This window comes from Vanellus vanellus, assembly GCF_965231255.1.
Source record: "Vanellus vanellus genome assembly, chromosome: 4".
NCBI classification, from domain to species: Eukaryota; Metazoa; Chordata; class Aves; order Charadriiformes; family Charadriidae; genus Vanellus; species Vanellus vanellus.
In genome coordinates, this window is record NC_138909.1 from 45078961 (window position 1) to 45091346 (window position 12386).

The 12386-nt window shown below is 42.6% G+C and overlaps 1 protein-coding gene across 1 annotated transcript in view; it reads right to left on the minus strand.

The window, feature by feature from the left end:
* Positions 1 to 12386, minus strand: part of SFXN5 (sideroflexin 5) — a 102796-nt gene that overhangs the window by 56177 nt on the left and 34233 nt on the right. Inside the window, exons 4-6 of the mRNA XM_082482362.1 lie at positions 4346 to 4372; positions 3167 to 3221; positions 1194 to 1219 (exon numbers count right to left, since the gene is read on the minus strand). Coding sequence (XP_082338488.1) covers positions 1194 to 1219; positions 3167 to 3221; positions 4346 to 4372 — 108 coding nt within the window. The remainder of the gene's footprint in view (positions 1 to 1193; positions 1220 to 3166; positions 3222 to 4345; positions 4373 to 12386) is intronic.

Below are 12386 nucleotides of genomic sequence, written 5' to 3' on the forward strand. Positions count from 1 at the left end.
CTGTTTTTATGCTAGAGCAGGCTGCCAATTTTGTCACTAAATTTCACAGATCGATTGGCATAAATGTTACATTTTAATTTTAACATTTGAAACGTTTGGGTTTTTTTTTTTTTTTTTTAAATGACAAGAGGTTCCAGTTTATCCTTTACAGCTAGTGAAATTGGGCTCATCTGACAGCTCTCGGCTCCTCTGACAGCTCTGGATTTGGGCCGATTTCATTGTCAATTTGATCGTTAACTCATTTTTGTTTAACCTTTTCTTTTAAAATGCCCCATACAAAGTTACCACCAAACCTTTACGCACGACAACAAATAGTAACAGCCACGATGATTTCTGCTTTTAGGTGCTAGCAACCCCACTATCGCCGTTTGGGAAAGGATCGTTACCTTTAAGCAAGCACTATGCCACAGTCCACTGGGTTTAGGAAGATTAAATTTAGCAGATTTTGCTCCTTCAACCATTTTAATATGCATGATCTAATAACCTGAACCAAGAGCTGGCAGCTAGGAGGACCTTCTGGCACCAACTTTGGGTGATTTGGGGCAAAACTGTGTGCCTCAGTTTCCCCATTCATAAAATGGGGTTAATTATTCATTCCTGTTCCTGAAGACGAGCTGAGGTTTCAGCATTAGGAAGACAAGCAGAATTATCTCCCTTCTGGCTTTCACTATCGAGAGCACCCAAATGCTTACAAATTTCACAATAACAAGTACAAACTAAAAAAGCCCTTAGCAATAACCCCACGGAAAGCACTCGCCGTTTTAATTAATCAAGATGAGAGCGCACGACACTGGCCTCGCCATGCTGTAGCTCGTCACGTTCAGGAAGCAACTTGTAAAACATGCAAATGAAAAAAAAAGTGTCCAAAGATGAAATCCGATAGTTGCAGAAGTTGCATTTTGCAGGCAATGAGGTTATCTTGGTCTTCCTTTTCCCGAAGGGAAAAATAAAGCTGAAGACGTTGCAGGGGGCAGGGCGAATGATGTTAAATAGATAAATAACCTTGAGCACAGTGTCCATAGGGCAGGCTTTACACAACAAAGCCCTTGCTAACATGCAATGGGAAAGGTGGGAACCCTGCGGGAATGTGTTGCGAGAAGGTAAGGAGGAATTTGGAGAATTGTCTGCAAGTGCTAAAAAATGCATTTCTTGGTACTCGCAAACAAAGCGAGGAGAGATGTTAAAATACTTACGATGGGTGTTCCAAAGGGAATGTAACCTATTAAAAAAAAAAGCATGCATTTCAATATGCAGTTTTGAGATGGAAAAAAAATAATATCCAAGACATCTACCAGTTTAGGGTAGAATCCACACCTGGTAGGACAGGCTGCACTCACTTCCACCAGCTCCGTACCACCACAGGGATGCCTGTGTCCCTACACCTGATGCACCGAGCAGTCTCCTGGTTTTTCCCAATCTCCTTCCCATCCTCTTTTTGCTTTTTCTGGGTTGTGGTCTAAGAGTTTCACTGAAACTTGTAACATCTAGACCCTAAAGCTTACTCCAGTAAACTCAGTCTGTGCCAGTACATGGTATTAGCACTTCAGAGGGCATCATGTTGTTGAGCTGGGCTAGGCAGCCAGCAAAAACTCAAATCAGCAGAAGCGAAGGGATGACAGCTCAGACCAGGAGCTGCTTGGTCCGAACCAGGAGGAGATGGCTGCTGCTGCGGTGGTGTTAACTGAACTGACCTAGTGGCTTGATGCCACGGGAAGGGGGAGATCCTGCCCCCCTTCCCAGGCTCAGTCACGCAATCTGTTCCCTCCATCGTGCCAGCTCTGTTGCTCATCAGACCCTCCCACAACCTACCCTCACTAACCCAGGAGAAAACTCTTCAGCTTTCTGTGCCCCTTCCCCTCTTGTTGAGCCTGGTCCCACCAGGATAGCATGCTGAAGACATTCATGAAGCCATCTAACAAGCTGCAGAGCCCATGCCAGTTAAGGAGCAGGACCATACTACCATCCCTCTTTCTTCATTGGCTTTATCAACCTCTCCGCTAGCAATTTTATACCAGGAGAGCTCATTTATTTCTAGGTCAGTAGAAAAAGGAACAGGGTATAAGTACCCCGAAGAAAGTATATTGGCATTGTGGAGGAGCAAGGAACTATTTTGATCACAAGTGTAAGTCAAAGCTCTCTATATTAGAGATAAGCCTTTACCCCAAATCTTATTGAGCGCCACAAAAATCAAATGCTGCACATTTTTCCCCTGCTAAGTCTGCCAATTTTTGTGCTAATTATAATTCATCTCTATGACTTCCACTAGAAGGTCTCAGAGCATTTTACCAACATTACTGAATTAAGCCTCATGGATCCAATTTACAGTCGGAAAGGGCAAAGACCTAAGAGGAAGAAAAATTGGAAAAAAAAATACAGAACAAGGCAGCAATGGAGTAGGCACTGGCTTTTCTCCCTTCCACTTCACCCTCACAATCACCCTTCTTCAATGAACTGGAGAACAAAGTGTGCCAGCCCTGTCATCTTTCCCCTGTGCCCAGTATTCAGGTGAAGATGTTACCCCCTAAAATACGGAATAGGTCCTATTTACTTAAATAGGTCCTTCGGGAAAGGACCAAGGCTGCACTTGCATCCTCAAGAGAACTGCTATTCAACACGCCGCAGAGGTAGTTGTGGACCTGTGCATGGCAAAGGGACACCCCAAAGCAGGAAGGAGGCAGCAATGACTTAATCATTAAGCAGCCTGGTTAAGTTGGGCTTAACAAGCTGATCCTTCCTGGGCTCCTAATGCCATGGCTGTTAGTTACCACTGCACATGGAAAAATAGGGCTCACCCCATTCTCTCCTGGAGAGTAAAACCCTAAGCTGTTCGTTAGGTATCAAGCTTCGTTGTTTACTACAAAGTTAAAATGCCTATTATAGTGATGGATAACTCAAAAATTCCAGAAAGGGTATTAGCTTGAGTCCACATTAAAATATCTGAAGGAAGGAAAAATATTAAGCACTACATCTCGCATAGGCATTTAGGATCCTAATTCTCCTTGACTGCAAAGGGATTTAGGCATTGGGATTACTCTCTGATCTTGGTCTAAATGTTTACATGATGCAATTCAAAAACCAAAGGAAAAAAAAAAAAAAAACCAAAAAACCAACATTTTGTACAAATTCCCAGTAAAATTAATGATTGCCCGAGCGGGACATACTATACCTGACATTCGGAAAGGCATGAAGATGGTCTCATTTGTATCGGGATGGATGATGGCCTGTAAAACAGTCAGCAAACAGACACGGTGAAGGCACAGCAGCAGTTGGCAAGGCGCAGTGAAGCCAGCACTCAGCCTCTACAAATAGCACCTTCAAACAGAGAGCACCGGGGAACTTCATGCATCTCAGCACCCTCCTCGCTTTTGCAGCTCTGACCAAAGGCACTTATTATTCGGCAGTCTCCACAAAACCTCCTCCTACTGCTGCTTTCCCCTTTCCTTAAATAATTTAAAGTTAATAATTTAGAAATAAATAATTTAACCTGAAATATAGAAAGTGGCTCTTTCTTGGTACTATAATATCCCCAAAGACCACCCACCAAGGGTGTAAATAATTTTATGCTGCTTGTGAAGCAAATGGGTCACAGGAGATCCTTGTAAGGACTTGTGTGGCTCAGCCATGGCAGATGGATTCAGACCAAGGAACATCTTCCTCATCTGCAGGTATGTCTGTGTGAGCCCACACGGTACATTGTAGGAAACCTGAAACTCTGCTTCGGGATCTGGCTGAGTTTGGATAAAAACATGCAGGTATGATCCCCTTCAGTCATAACCATAAGGGTGACCCAAATAAAATCCCCTCGCATGCCAGATAATTCAACCTTTATGTGTACCCACAGCTTCTCAGCCAATGTTGGTGGCTGTGGGCAGCCCAACCTCCACAGAAATTCTAAATCCATTTTATCAATGAACAGACAACACAGCTCACTTGGCCCATTTTTACCAAGTTTTACTATGGGCCCAGGAAGTTGCACTGGCATTAACTTGCTGGGGATGAAAAAGTCAATCCTCAAGCGATCCAGGACTGCAGAGGAAGAAGGTACGACACAGTCACAAGCCTTACCAAAGAACTGTCAAACTATTTTCAAAAGGCTGGAGACAAGAAATCTCTTTACTAGACAGGAAGGAGAAAATGAAGACATCAAAATATATAAATACACACACGCAAAAAAAAGATCAGACTCTTTGGTGGCAACAGTGTTCTCTGCATTTACATTTTTGTGGCAAGACAAAACAGCAACTGGCAAAGTCAATAATGGAGAAGAGGACAACATCGCTTAGCAGAAAGGAAAAAAGCAGCAATAGTTGAAAATAATAGTGAAATATAAAAAAAGCATTATTACCTGTTTTATTTTTTGAGCTTCCCACAGCTAGAAAAATAAGAGAGGACATCACATTTAAAAAAACGACCAGTGTAGTTTCATAACAAACTCCAAATATTCATCTTTTAGCTGCTGTAGTAAACAAACGTGAGCGACTGCTTTAAAACAGACTCATTTTCTGCATCTTTCCAGGATGTATTTAAAGATCCATTACAAACACCAAGCTCCTTTAAATCTGTGTGGCCAGTAAGACCAGCAAGGCAGAGAAGAGAGTCTTTCTCATATTGAATTATAAGAAGGAATAACAGTCAGAATTGACGCTCTGCTTTACAAATCAAGAATTATCTCAGTAACTCTGCTGCACGTAGATCTCAAGGTAAATTTAGCACAGCCTCTCCATGGACAAGCTTCCTGCAGAAATCGAGGCTTGCTGGGGAACAAAGGTGGACCAAGCCCTGTCCCTGTAGGGAAACAGAAGAAGTATCTCTTCAAATAAAAGTTGTATTCAGAATAAGCCAGCCACTGTTTTCGTTTTTCACAAGAAGGAAAACACTTGGACCAAAAAATGCTTGTGAAGAGGAAAAAAAATCTCATTTAAACCTCTCACGAGCACCTACTGTTATATTCTTACTGTAATTCAGCAGCATCAAAACCCTTCAAATCAGGCTCAGCCAGCAGAGGTATATGAGCAATATGGAAGAAACATCCTACATGAGGTGCAGGTAGAGCTAATGAGTAGGTGCACAACACCAAGAGATGCTCTGGCATATACATAAACCCATAGTTTGCCCCCTGCTTAATAAAGCCAGAGGGCTTTCCTCCATGAATTATGCCTAAATGCAAATTATAATCTAAAAAGAAAAAAAATTCCCAACTTTGATGTACATAATTCTAGAAATGGATAAAAAAACAGGACTCCTGCAAAATATCACAACCGATCACTGCTTTTACTATTAAAAACTGTTCTGTTCAGCTCAAGTATGGTTTCAACGTCCAGGCACTGGCTTGTGTTACACCTCTGTCTGACAGCCTCCAGCGCTGTCTATTTTTGTTCTTCACACAGGTATTTGGAGCTGCCCTTTAACCTTTGCTTAAAGAAAAAAAAAAATATAAAATTCATCTGAGCCAGAAGACTGGCTGTTTCGTTGGCAAGGCGTGTTTGCCAATCTTTTAACCACCCTTGTGGCTCTTTTACATCTTTCCAATTTGTCAACATCCTCTTGAATCAAGGATGCCAGAAACTCGACAAATTATTCCAACAACAGTTGTACCAGTGCCAAACCAAGGGTAGGCTAACCTGATGAGTTCTGCTCTTGCCATTGATAAATCCAAAGACAGCAATAGCTCTTTTTGCTTGGAGAGCTCATGATCACCCACCAGAATACCTACTCAAGTGCCGTGCCCATATTCTGCAATACAGGCATTCGTGCTTAAGATTTTATCATTATTACAGTATAAATGAAGAACCGTTCAGCTATTCTTCCTCACGTGAGGTTTACTGCCTTCCCCAAACATACATCAATGAAAATATTGTTGGAATAAGGTAATTGCTCTATTAAGAACAGCATAAATTGACCCACTGATACCAGCAACCCTACTCCAAATTCAGCTCTCACTCCAGAATTGAAGCTCCATAATGAACTCTACAGTATGCAATGAGTTACTGGAATATCTCAATGTCATTGGCTGATGCACATATCCACAGGGCTCTTTCTGGAGGAAAGCTTCCCTTTTTAATGAAAATCATTACTCCCCATTTTACAGTTGAAAAATAGAGGTTGAGGGACACGAAGAGACAATCTTTGTGGTTGGCAGAGACAAGATGCGTCTGCCCTCACCAAACCTAAAATCCAAAGGCTGGGAGGCTGCAGACAGCTGCCTGGGCTTTTCTGTACCTGCTTGGCCACCAGCTTGAGGACTACCACAGGGTGAAACTGGAAGGCCTTGAGCTGCAGGTGACTACCCAAAGTGTCCCAGTGACCCTGTGGCTACCTAGGTTTCATGTATCTTAGACGTGAAATGAAAACACATGATTTTCCTCTCTAACTGCAAGCACCAAGACTAGCAAAAAGGAAAAGGGATGGTTTCTGAGCCAGCGCTATGGCTTTTTTGGTCAAATTATCTAATTTCATTAATTGATCCCAATATTTATGCATTTTCCTGCTGCAGTGCAAATATTGTTAGAACATGCGATTTCATTACTTCTCAGAAAGAGACTTTACAAGATGCACCTGATGAGTCACCTAAAGATTCTGCCAGCTCATTTTCACTTTTTTATCCTCTAATTCATTTTCTGTCTGCAGCATTTTTCAATAGCTCCAGTACTCTGACGAGTCTTGCCAGCTGGGGGGCTTGTTTCTGAGAGCAAGTCTCTATTTTTGCTGGGGATTTCATTCACGCTCTCTCCGGCCATCTTCAAGCAGCAGCCAGATTCTGATCTCATTTACATTAGCGTGAATCCAAAGCATCTTCACTGGAGCACGTGGAATGACTCCAGATTCGTGCTCAATTTATGCTAGATTTAGGTCCACAGGCTCTAAATATAGTCAGCCTATACTGGGTCGGTCTCCTGTAATAGATGATCTTCCTTTACATCATCTGTGTCATATATTACTGGCTCAAAGCTACATATGGGTTTTGCCACCATTCAAATTTGTGTGCAAGAACTAGACCTGTTCATACATGGACTTACACAAAAGAAGCCCAAAGGGCGAAGGGGCAGGAGTGTTGGAGAACTGTTAATATATTCCACTATCTGCCCAGGAACCTAAGCAGGCAGCGATGGACAAACTTTTCCAGCCTGTGGCCATTGCAACCTTCCACCAGGACATGTCAGGCTCTGCTTCATGGAGATGTCCTTCATGGTCATGGAGGAATCGCTCCAAGACCGTTCACAAGTGGTCCCACCACCAGCATTTCAGGACACTACTCATGGATGAGATTTCCACCCATCCTTCCCAGGATTCTGGTTTTTTTTCTACAATTTTTTTGAGGAAGAGATACTCACCACTTTGCTCACCACATACAGCAGATAGCTTTAAAACCCTGAACTTGGGAACTGAACTCAGCTACACAGAAATATTATGTGCTTATCATGTTTAAGGAAGGGTATCAAAGACTGCTATGACCTAAAGAGAACCAAAGCTGAGGCAAGGAGCTAGAGACTGGAATAACTCCTGGGGAATAGATATGATCTTTGGTTGACAGGACATTCATTAGTATTCCTTATTTAGCAGCAGAATCGCAGCTTAGAGATAGCTTTCAAAAAAAGTATTTATTTAAAGAACATACCCAGCCCAAATCTATTAGCTAACACCTGCCACTATAAAAACAGTACAAAGGGTACCACTTATTCTTAAGATATTAACCTCCCTCCTATTAAATACATTAAGATTTCATGGTCCTGGACTCATGTGGGAATTTTTTTTCCCCTCTACACAAAGTTTCACCTAGATGAGAAAACCATGTTTACAAATTGTTCACCTTTGTTTACAGCCAGCTCCAACACTACTACAAGAAGCAGCTGGCACCACTCTACACAAGTGCAGTTGGTGGTATCCAGACCACCTACAACATCACTGAAGTTGACCTCAGGCGTCTAAGGTGAGGAGAGCACCGACAGATTCACACCACCTACTTCCTTGCATTGCCAGCAACCACCTCCCTACAGTCAATGGAGACACAGAGGTAGATTTGATGTCGGGAATCTGTAATAGATGCTCTAAAGCTTCCCTCCCTCAACTGTACATGCCAACAGGATCAGGATCCTTTGCACAATACAGTAGTAGACATTAAAATGATCTTAAATCCACGGGTGCGTGCTCTGGATACGCCACATCAGGAATAACTCTATGGAGAAAAGACTTTACTGATTAACCACACGTTAAACATGCATAATTACCATGCACAGTTATTTTCAAAGAGCTAATGTGGAGTCACATGGTAGATGAGCCCTACATGTAAGGTAAAACAGCAGTTTAAGTTCTGCAAAGACTAAGTGGTCTACCTGTGTTAGACTTTGCATCATCATCACAACAGTTTGCAAAATTCCCCTAGTAAAGTCAAGGTCAAAGAGGAAATCCTTAGAATGAGTATTTTCAGTTGATTTATTTTATCTGTCCAGTCAAGTGGAGACAGAGTTCCATCTCAAAATCTGCTCATCCCCTTCCCGCTCCATCAGGGAGGTTCTCACCCTTTCATGCAATCCCACCTGCACTGATTTTAATAAGGTAACAGCCTGGAGTTTGCACCCCATTAGAAATTGCCTGTAGTTTCACACTCAGAGTTGCAAGGTTTATTAAAGCAAAGCTCGGATTATCTATCCCACACTGAATTCCAAATATTGGGTGTCAGGAGTGAATGTGTGATGCAGCAAAGCTCGTTCTGAAGAAGAGCAAGCTGCTTTCATGTGCGTCACCATTTGGAGGGAGAGCCTCCAAAACCAGATGCACTTTCTAACAATCACAATTGTTTAAATGATACGAAACCAGAGGAAAAAAGAAACAAAAGAAAAATTAAATCCTTGGTCAAAAGGTATAACTTACTGTGCTTGGAAAATTCACTGAGAATCACTTCAGACCAGCAATGGAATCTTGCATTGCATTAGTGTCAAGTGATAGTGATGACTCTGAACAAATTTTAACTTCATTCTAGATCCCTTAACTGGTAGTCAAATGGCCACAGTAAGACATCGGAGGTGGGACTCATCCCCTCTAACAAACATCTACAGCTCTTTAATATCTTTATCAATGACCTGGACGAGGGGTTCGAATGCACCCTCAGGAAGTTTGCAAACAACACCAAGTTAGGCAGGAGTGTCAACCTGCTTGAGGGTAGGAAGGCTCTACAAAGGGCTCTGGATAAGCGGGATCGACGGGCCAAGGCAAACTGTATGAGGTTCAACAAGACAAGTGCCAGGTCCTGCACTTGGGTCACAATAATCCCATGCAGTGTTACAGGTTTGGGGAAGAGTGGCTGGAAAGCTGCCCAGCAGAAAAGGACCTGGGGATGTTGGCTGACAGCCAGCTGAATGAGCCAGCAGTGTGCCCAGGAGGCCAAGAAGGCCAATAGCATCCTGCTCTGTATCAGGAATAGTGTGGTGAACAGGACTAGGGAAGTGATTGTCCCCCTGTACTCAGCACTGGCAAGGCTGCACCTCTAAGACTGTGTTCAGTTTTGGGTCCCTCACTACAAGAAAGACTTTGGAGCGTGTCCAGAGAAGGGCAACAAAGCTGGTCAGGGGTCTAGAGCACAAGTCTTAGGAGAAGCAGTTGAGGGAACTGGGGTTATTTAGCCTGGAGAAAAGAAGGCTCATGGGAGACCTTATCACTCTCTACAACTACCTGAAAGGAGGTTGTAGAGAGGTAGAAGCCGATCTCTTCTCCCAAGTAACAAGCAACAGGACAAAAGGAAATGGCCTCAAGTTACACAAGGGGAGATTTTAGGCTGGATATTAGGAAAAATTTCTTCACCAAAAGTGTTGTCAAACATTGGAACAGGCTGCCCAGGGAAGTGGTGGAATTGCCATCCCTGGAGGTATTTAAAAGACGGGTAGACATAGTGCTTAGGGACATGGTTTAGTAGTGGGTTTTAGCAGTGTTAGGTTGATGGTTGCACTTGATGATCTTAAAGGTCCCTTCCAACCTAGATGATTGTATGATTCTATAATAAAAACCTAATGCAGCAAATTCTCAATTTCCTTTAAGTCAGTGGGCAGAAAACAAAGAAAACAAACAATTTGACTCATCGTGACTAGATGACCAGTACAGACTGTACAACCTGCACTCCAGCAGTGCTTGCTTCTCTCCATTGACTTTAAGATGGGACCTACATGATCAGTTCTGGCTCAAATTTGAGCTCAAGATGTAAAAACATCCCAAAGCATCAAGCACCTGCAGCTCATACCAACTTCAGCGTGGCTTGCAAAGATACAGTTTCTTTGGATCCCAATGGGAATTTGATGAAAGGTGAAGATTTTATGTTAGAACATTTAGAAATCCCAGACTTTAGCACTACACCTTTTCCAAACAGTTCTCCCACAAATTTAGCTGAGCAGATCTGGTCTTTCCCCAGGGACACCAGCTTGAACCAGAAGCGCTCATCAGCAGCTCCACCACACTCTGCCAGCAGGGTTAGCTCATATTAATCGTCATTATAAGGTTAAGCGTACTGGAAAACATCCCTTTTGCCAGCAGTACCGTGGGACATTTCTATTCGAAACTGCTCCCCGCAGCCCTTTTGGCAAGAAGGTAAGAGCCTGCAGCTCGAGAAGAACATCCATCCATGGCCTCACTGCTGAAGCCCCATTTGACGAACTAGGAGGTCCACCCCAGACAACAGGTGCTCCTCATTGATATTATTTCACTTTTATTTCACTATGCTTCTGAGATTATTTTATTTTTTTAAATTTACATAGTTACGGATGGAGATCTCCCAAGTGCTTACTGCACTGCACTTTCCAACACATCATCCTCTCTTACAGCACCACATTTTCCCTACTGCCTTCCTGGTTATTAAAGGCATTTATGGTGGTCAGTTCACTCCAGGCAGCATCTCTAGAACCTCTCAGCAGGTAACATGAAAACAAGTAAGTATCTATGTATTTTTAGTATTTCACTAAAACTAAACATCTGTGCCAAACTCAAGGCATTTTGATGCAGCCCAACAGAGCTACAACACATTCTGCCTCGCTCTCCACCCGTACTTTCTCCCCTAGGAGCACGATCACTCATGCTTTGCGTGGCTTTCTCCCACTTCTTTCCAGCTTCAGTCCCAAAATCCCACTTCTTGAAAAGTGATATTTAACGTAGAGACAAATGCACACCACAAGCTCCAGCCAAAGCATTCAGTTAGGGCTGAATGTTTTCAGCAAGATTTATAGATTTACAATGGTGGAATCCCAGGCCTTCTGGTTCCACATTTAATGTCACCTGAATGTCTGTAAACCTGTCTGATGTGCCTAACCCTACCTGCTAATATATATGGAATCTGTTGTCTGGCTTTACTAATAAACATGGAATAAACCACTGTCGACACTTGTTCCTCAGTAGGAATTCTCACCAACAGACCTTTTAGAACCCTGCTTTTAATAATCTTTACATTAAAAAGGCTTTAGCTCTAAGAAGATGAAGCTCAAATCACCCAATGCATGGGATAAATCACAAAGGTTATCTATACATTTTATGCCCTGCACCTGGCCCTGAAATAAGTCAGTAGAACATGCATCAAAAGCCACTGCTCTTCTTGGATGCCAGTGGAAAACTCCTTCCCCGTCCTAGGCATCATTGAGTCACAGCGCTACAAGCTGCTGCCCATCTCCAGAACTATTAAAGCCTTCAAACAAATCCACACGTTGAAGACCATCAGGTGAGATACCTGTCTGCACTGCAAGGCAAGCGCCTCGGCATTAGGAACTGAATGGGAAATCACAAGCAATTCCAGTGCAATACACAGATTTACACAGATACAAACCCAAGTGTAGGTGGAAATAGAATCAAGTCCCGACTGATAAAAAAAAAGATAGCACTTAAATAACACTTTGCAGCTTTGCAGCACTTAATAAACATTAACTAATTAATCCTCACAGCATTCTACTGGAAAGATTTAAGCAGAGTAAGAAGCACTCAGAGAAAACCACTACTTGCACCAGGGTTGCAGAAGGACTTAGATGCATTACATGGTTTAAAGTACAGCTTTGGAAACTGGGCTTGCTAATCCAACTAGGTTGCTCAAGATCTGATTTGTTTCAGCTTATTTTAGCCATATGGATCTTGCAAATCTAATTTGATTTGTAATCTAGATGTGAATTTAGATAAACTCTCTTAATCCTCAAATGATGAAGTAAAGCAAAGCTTGTTTGTAACTAAGAGCATCAACTGTACCATTTAGTATGGTTTCTTTAAGGTGCATTAACCTACAACACTTCTGCCCAAGCTCCCTGGGTGCCTTTTGTCCTCTGACAGTCTGGAAATTATACCTAGAATGTTTGACCCATCTTAGACTATCTTAGTGTCAGAAAGAATATTTAGGCTGCAGAAGAGAGAAGGTCCAAGTTCAGCCTTGG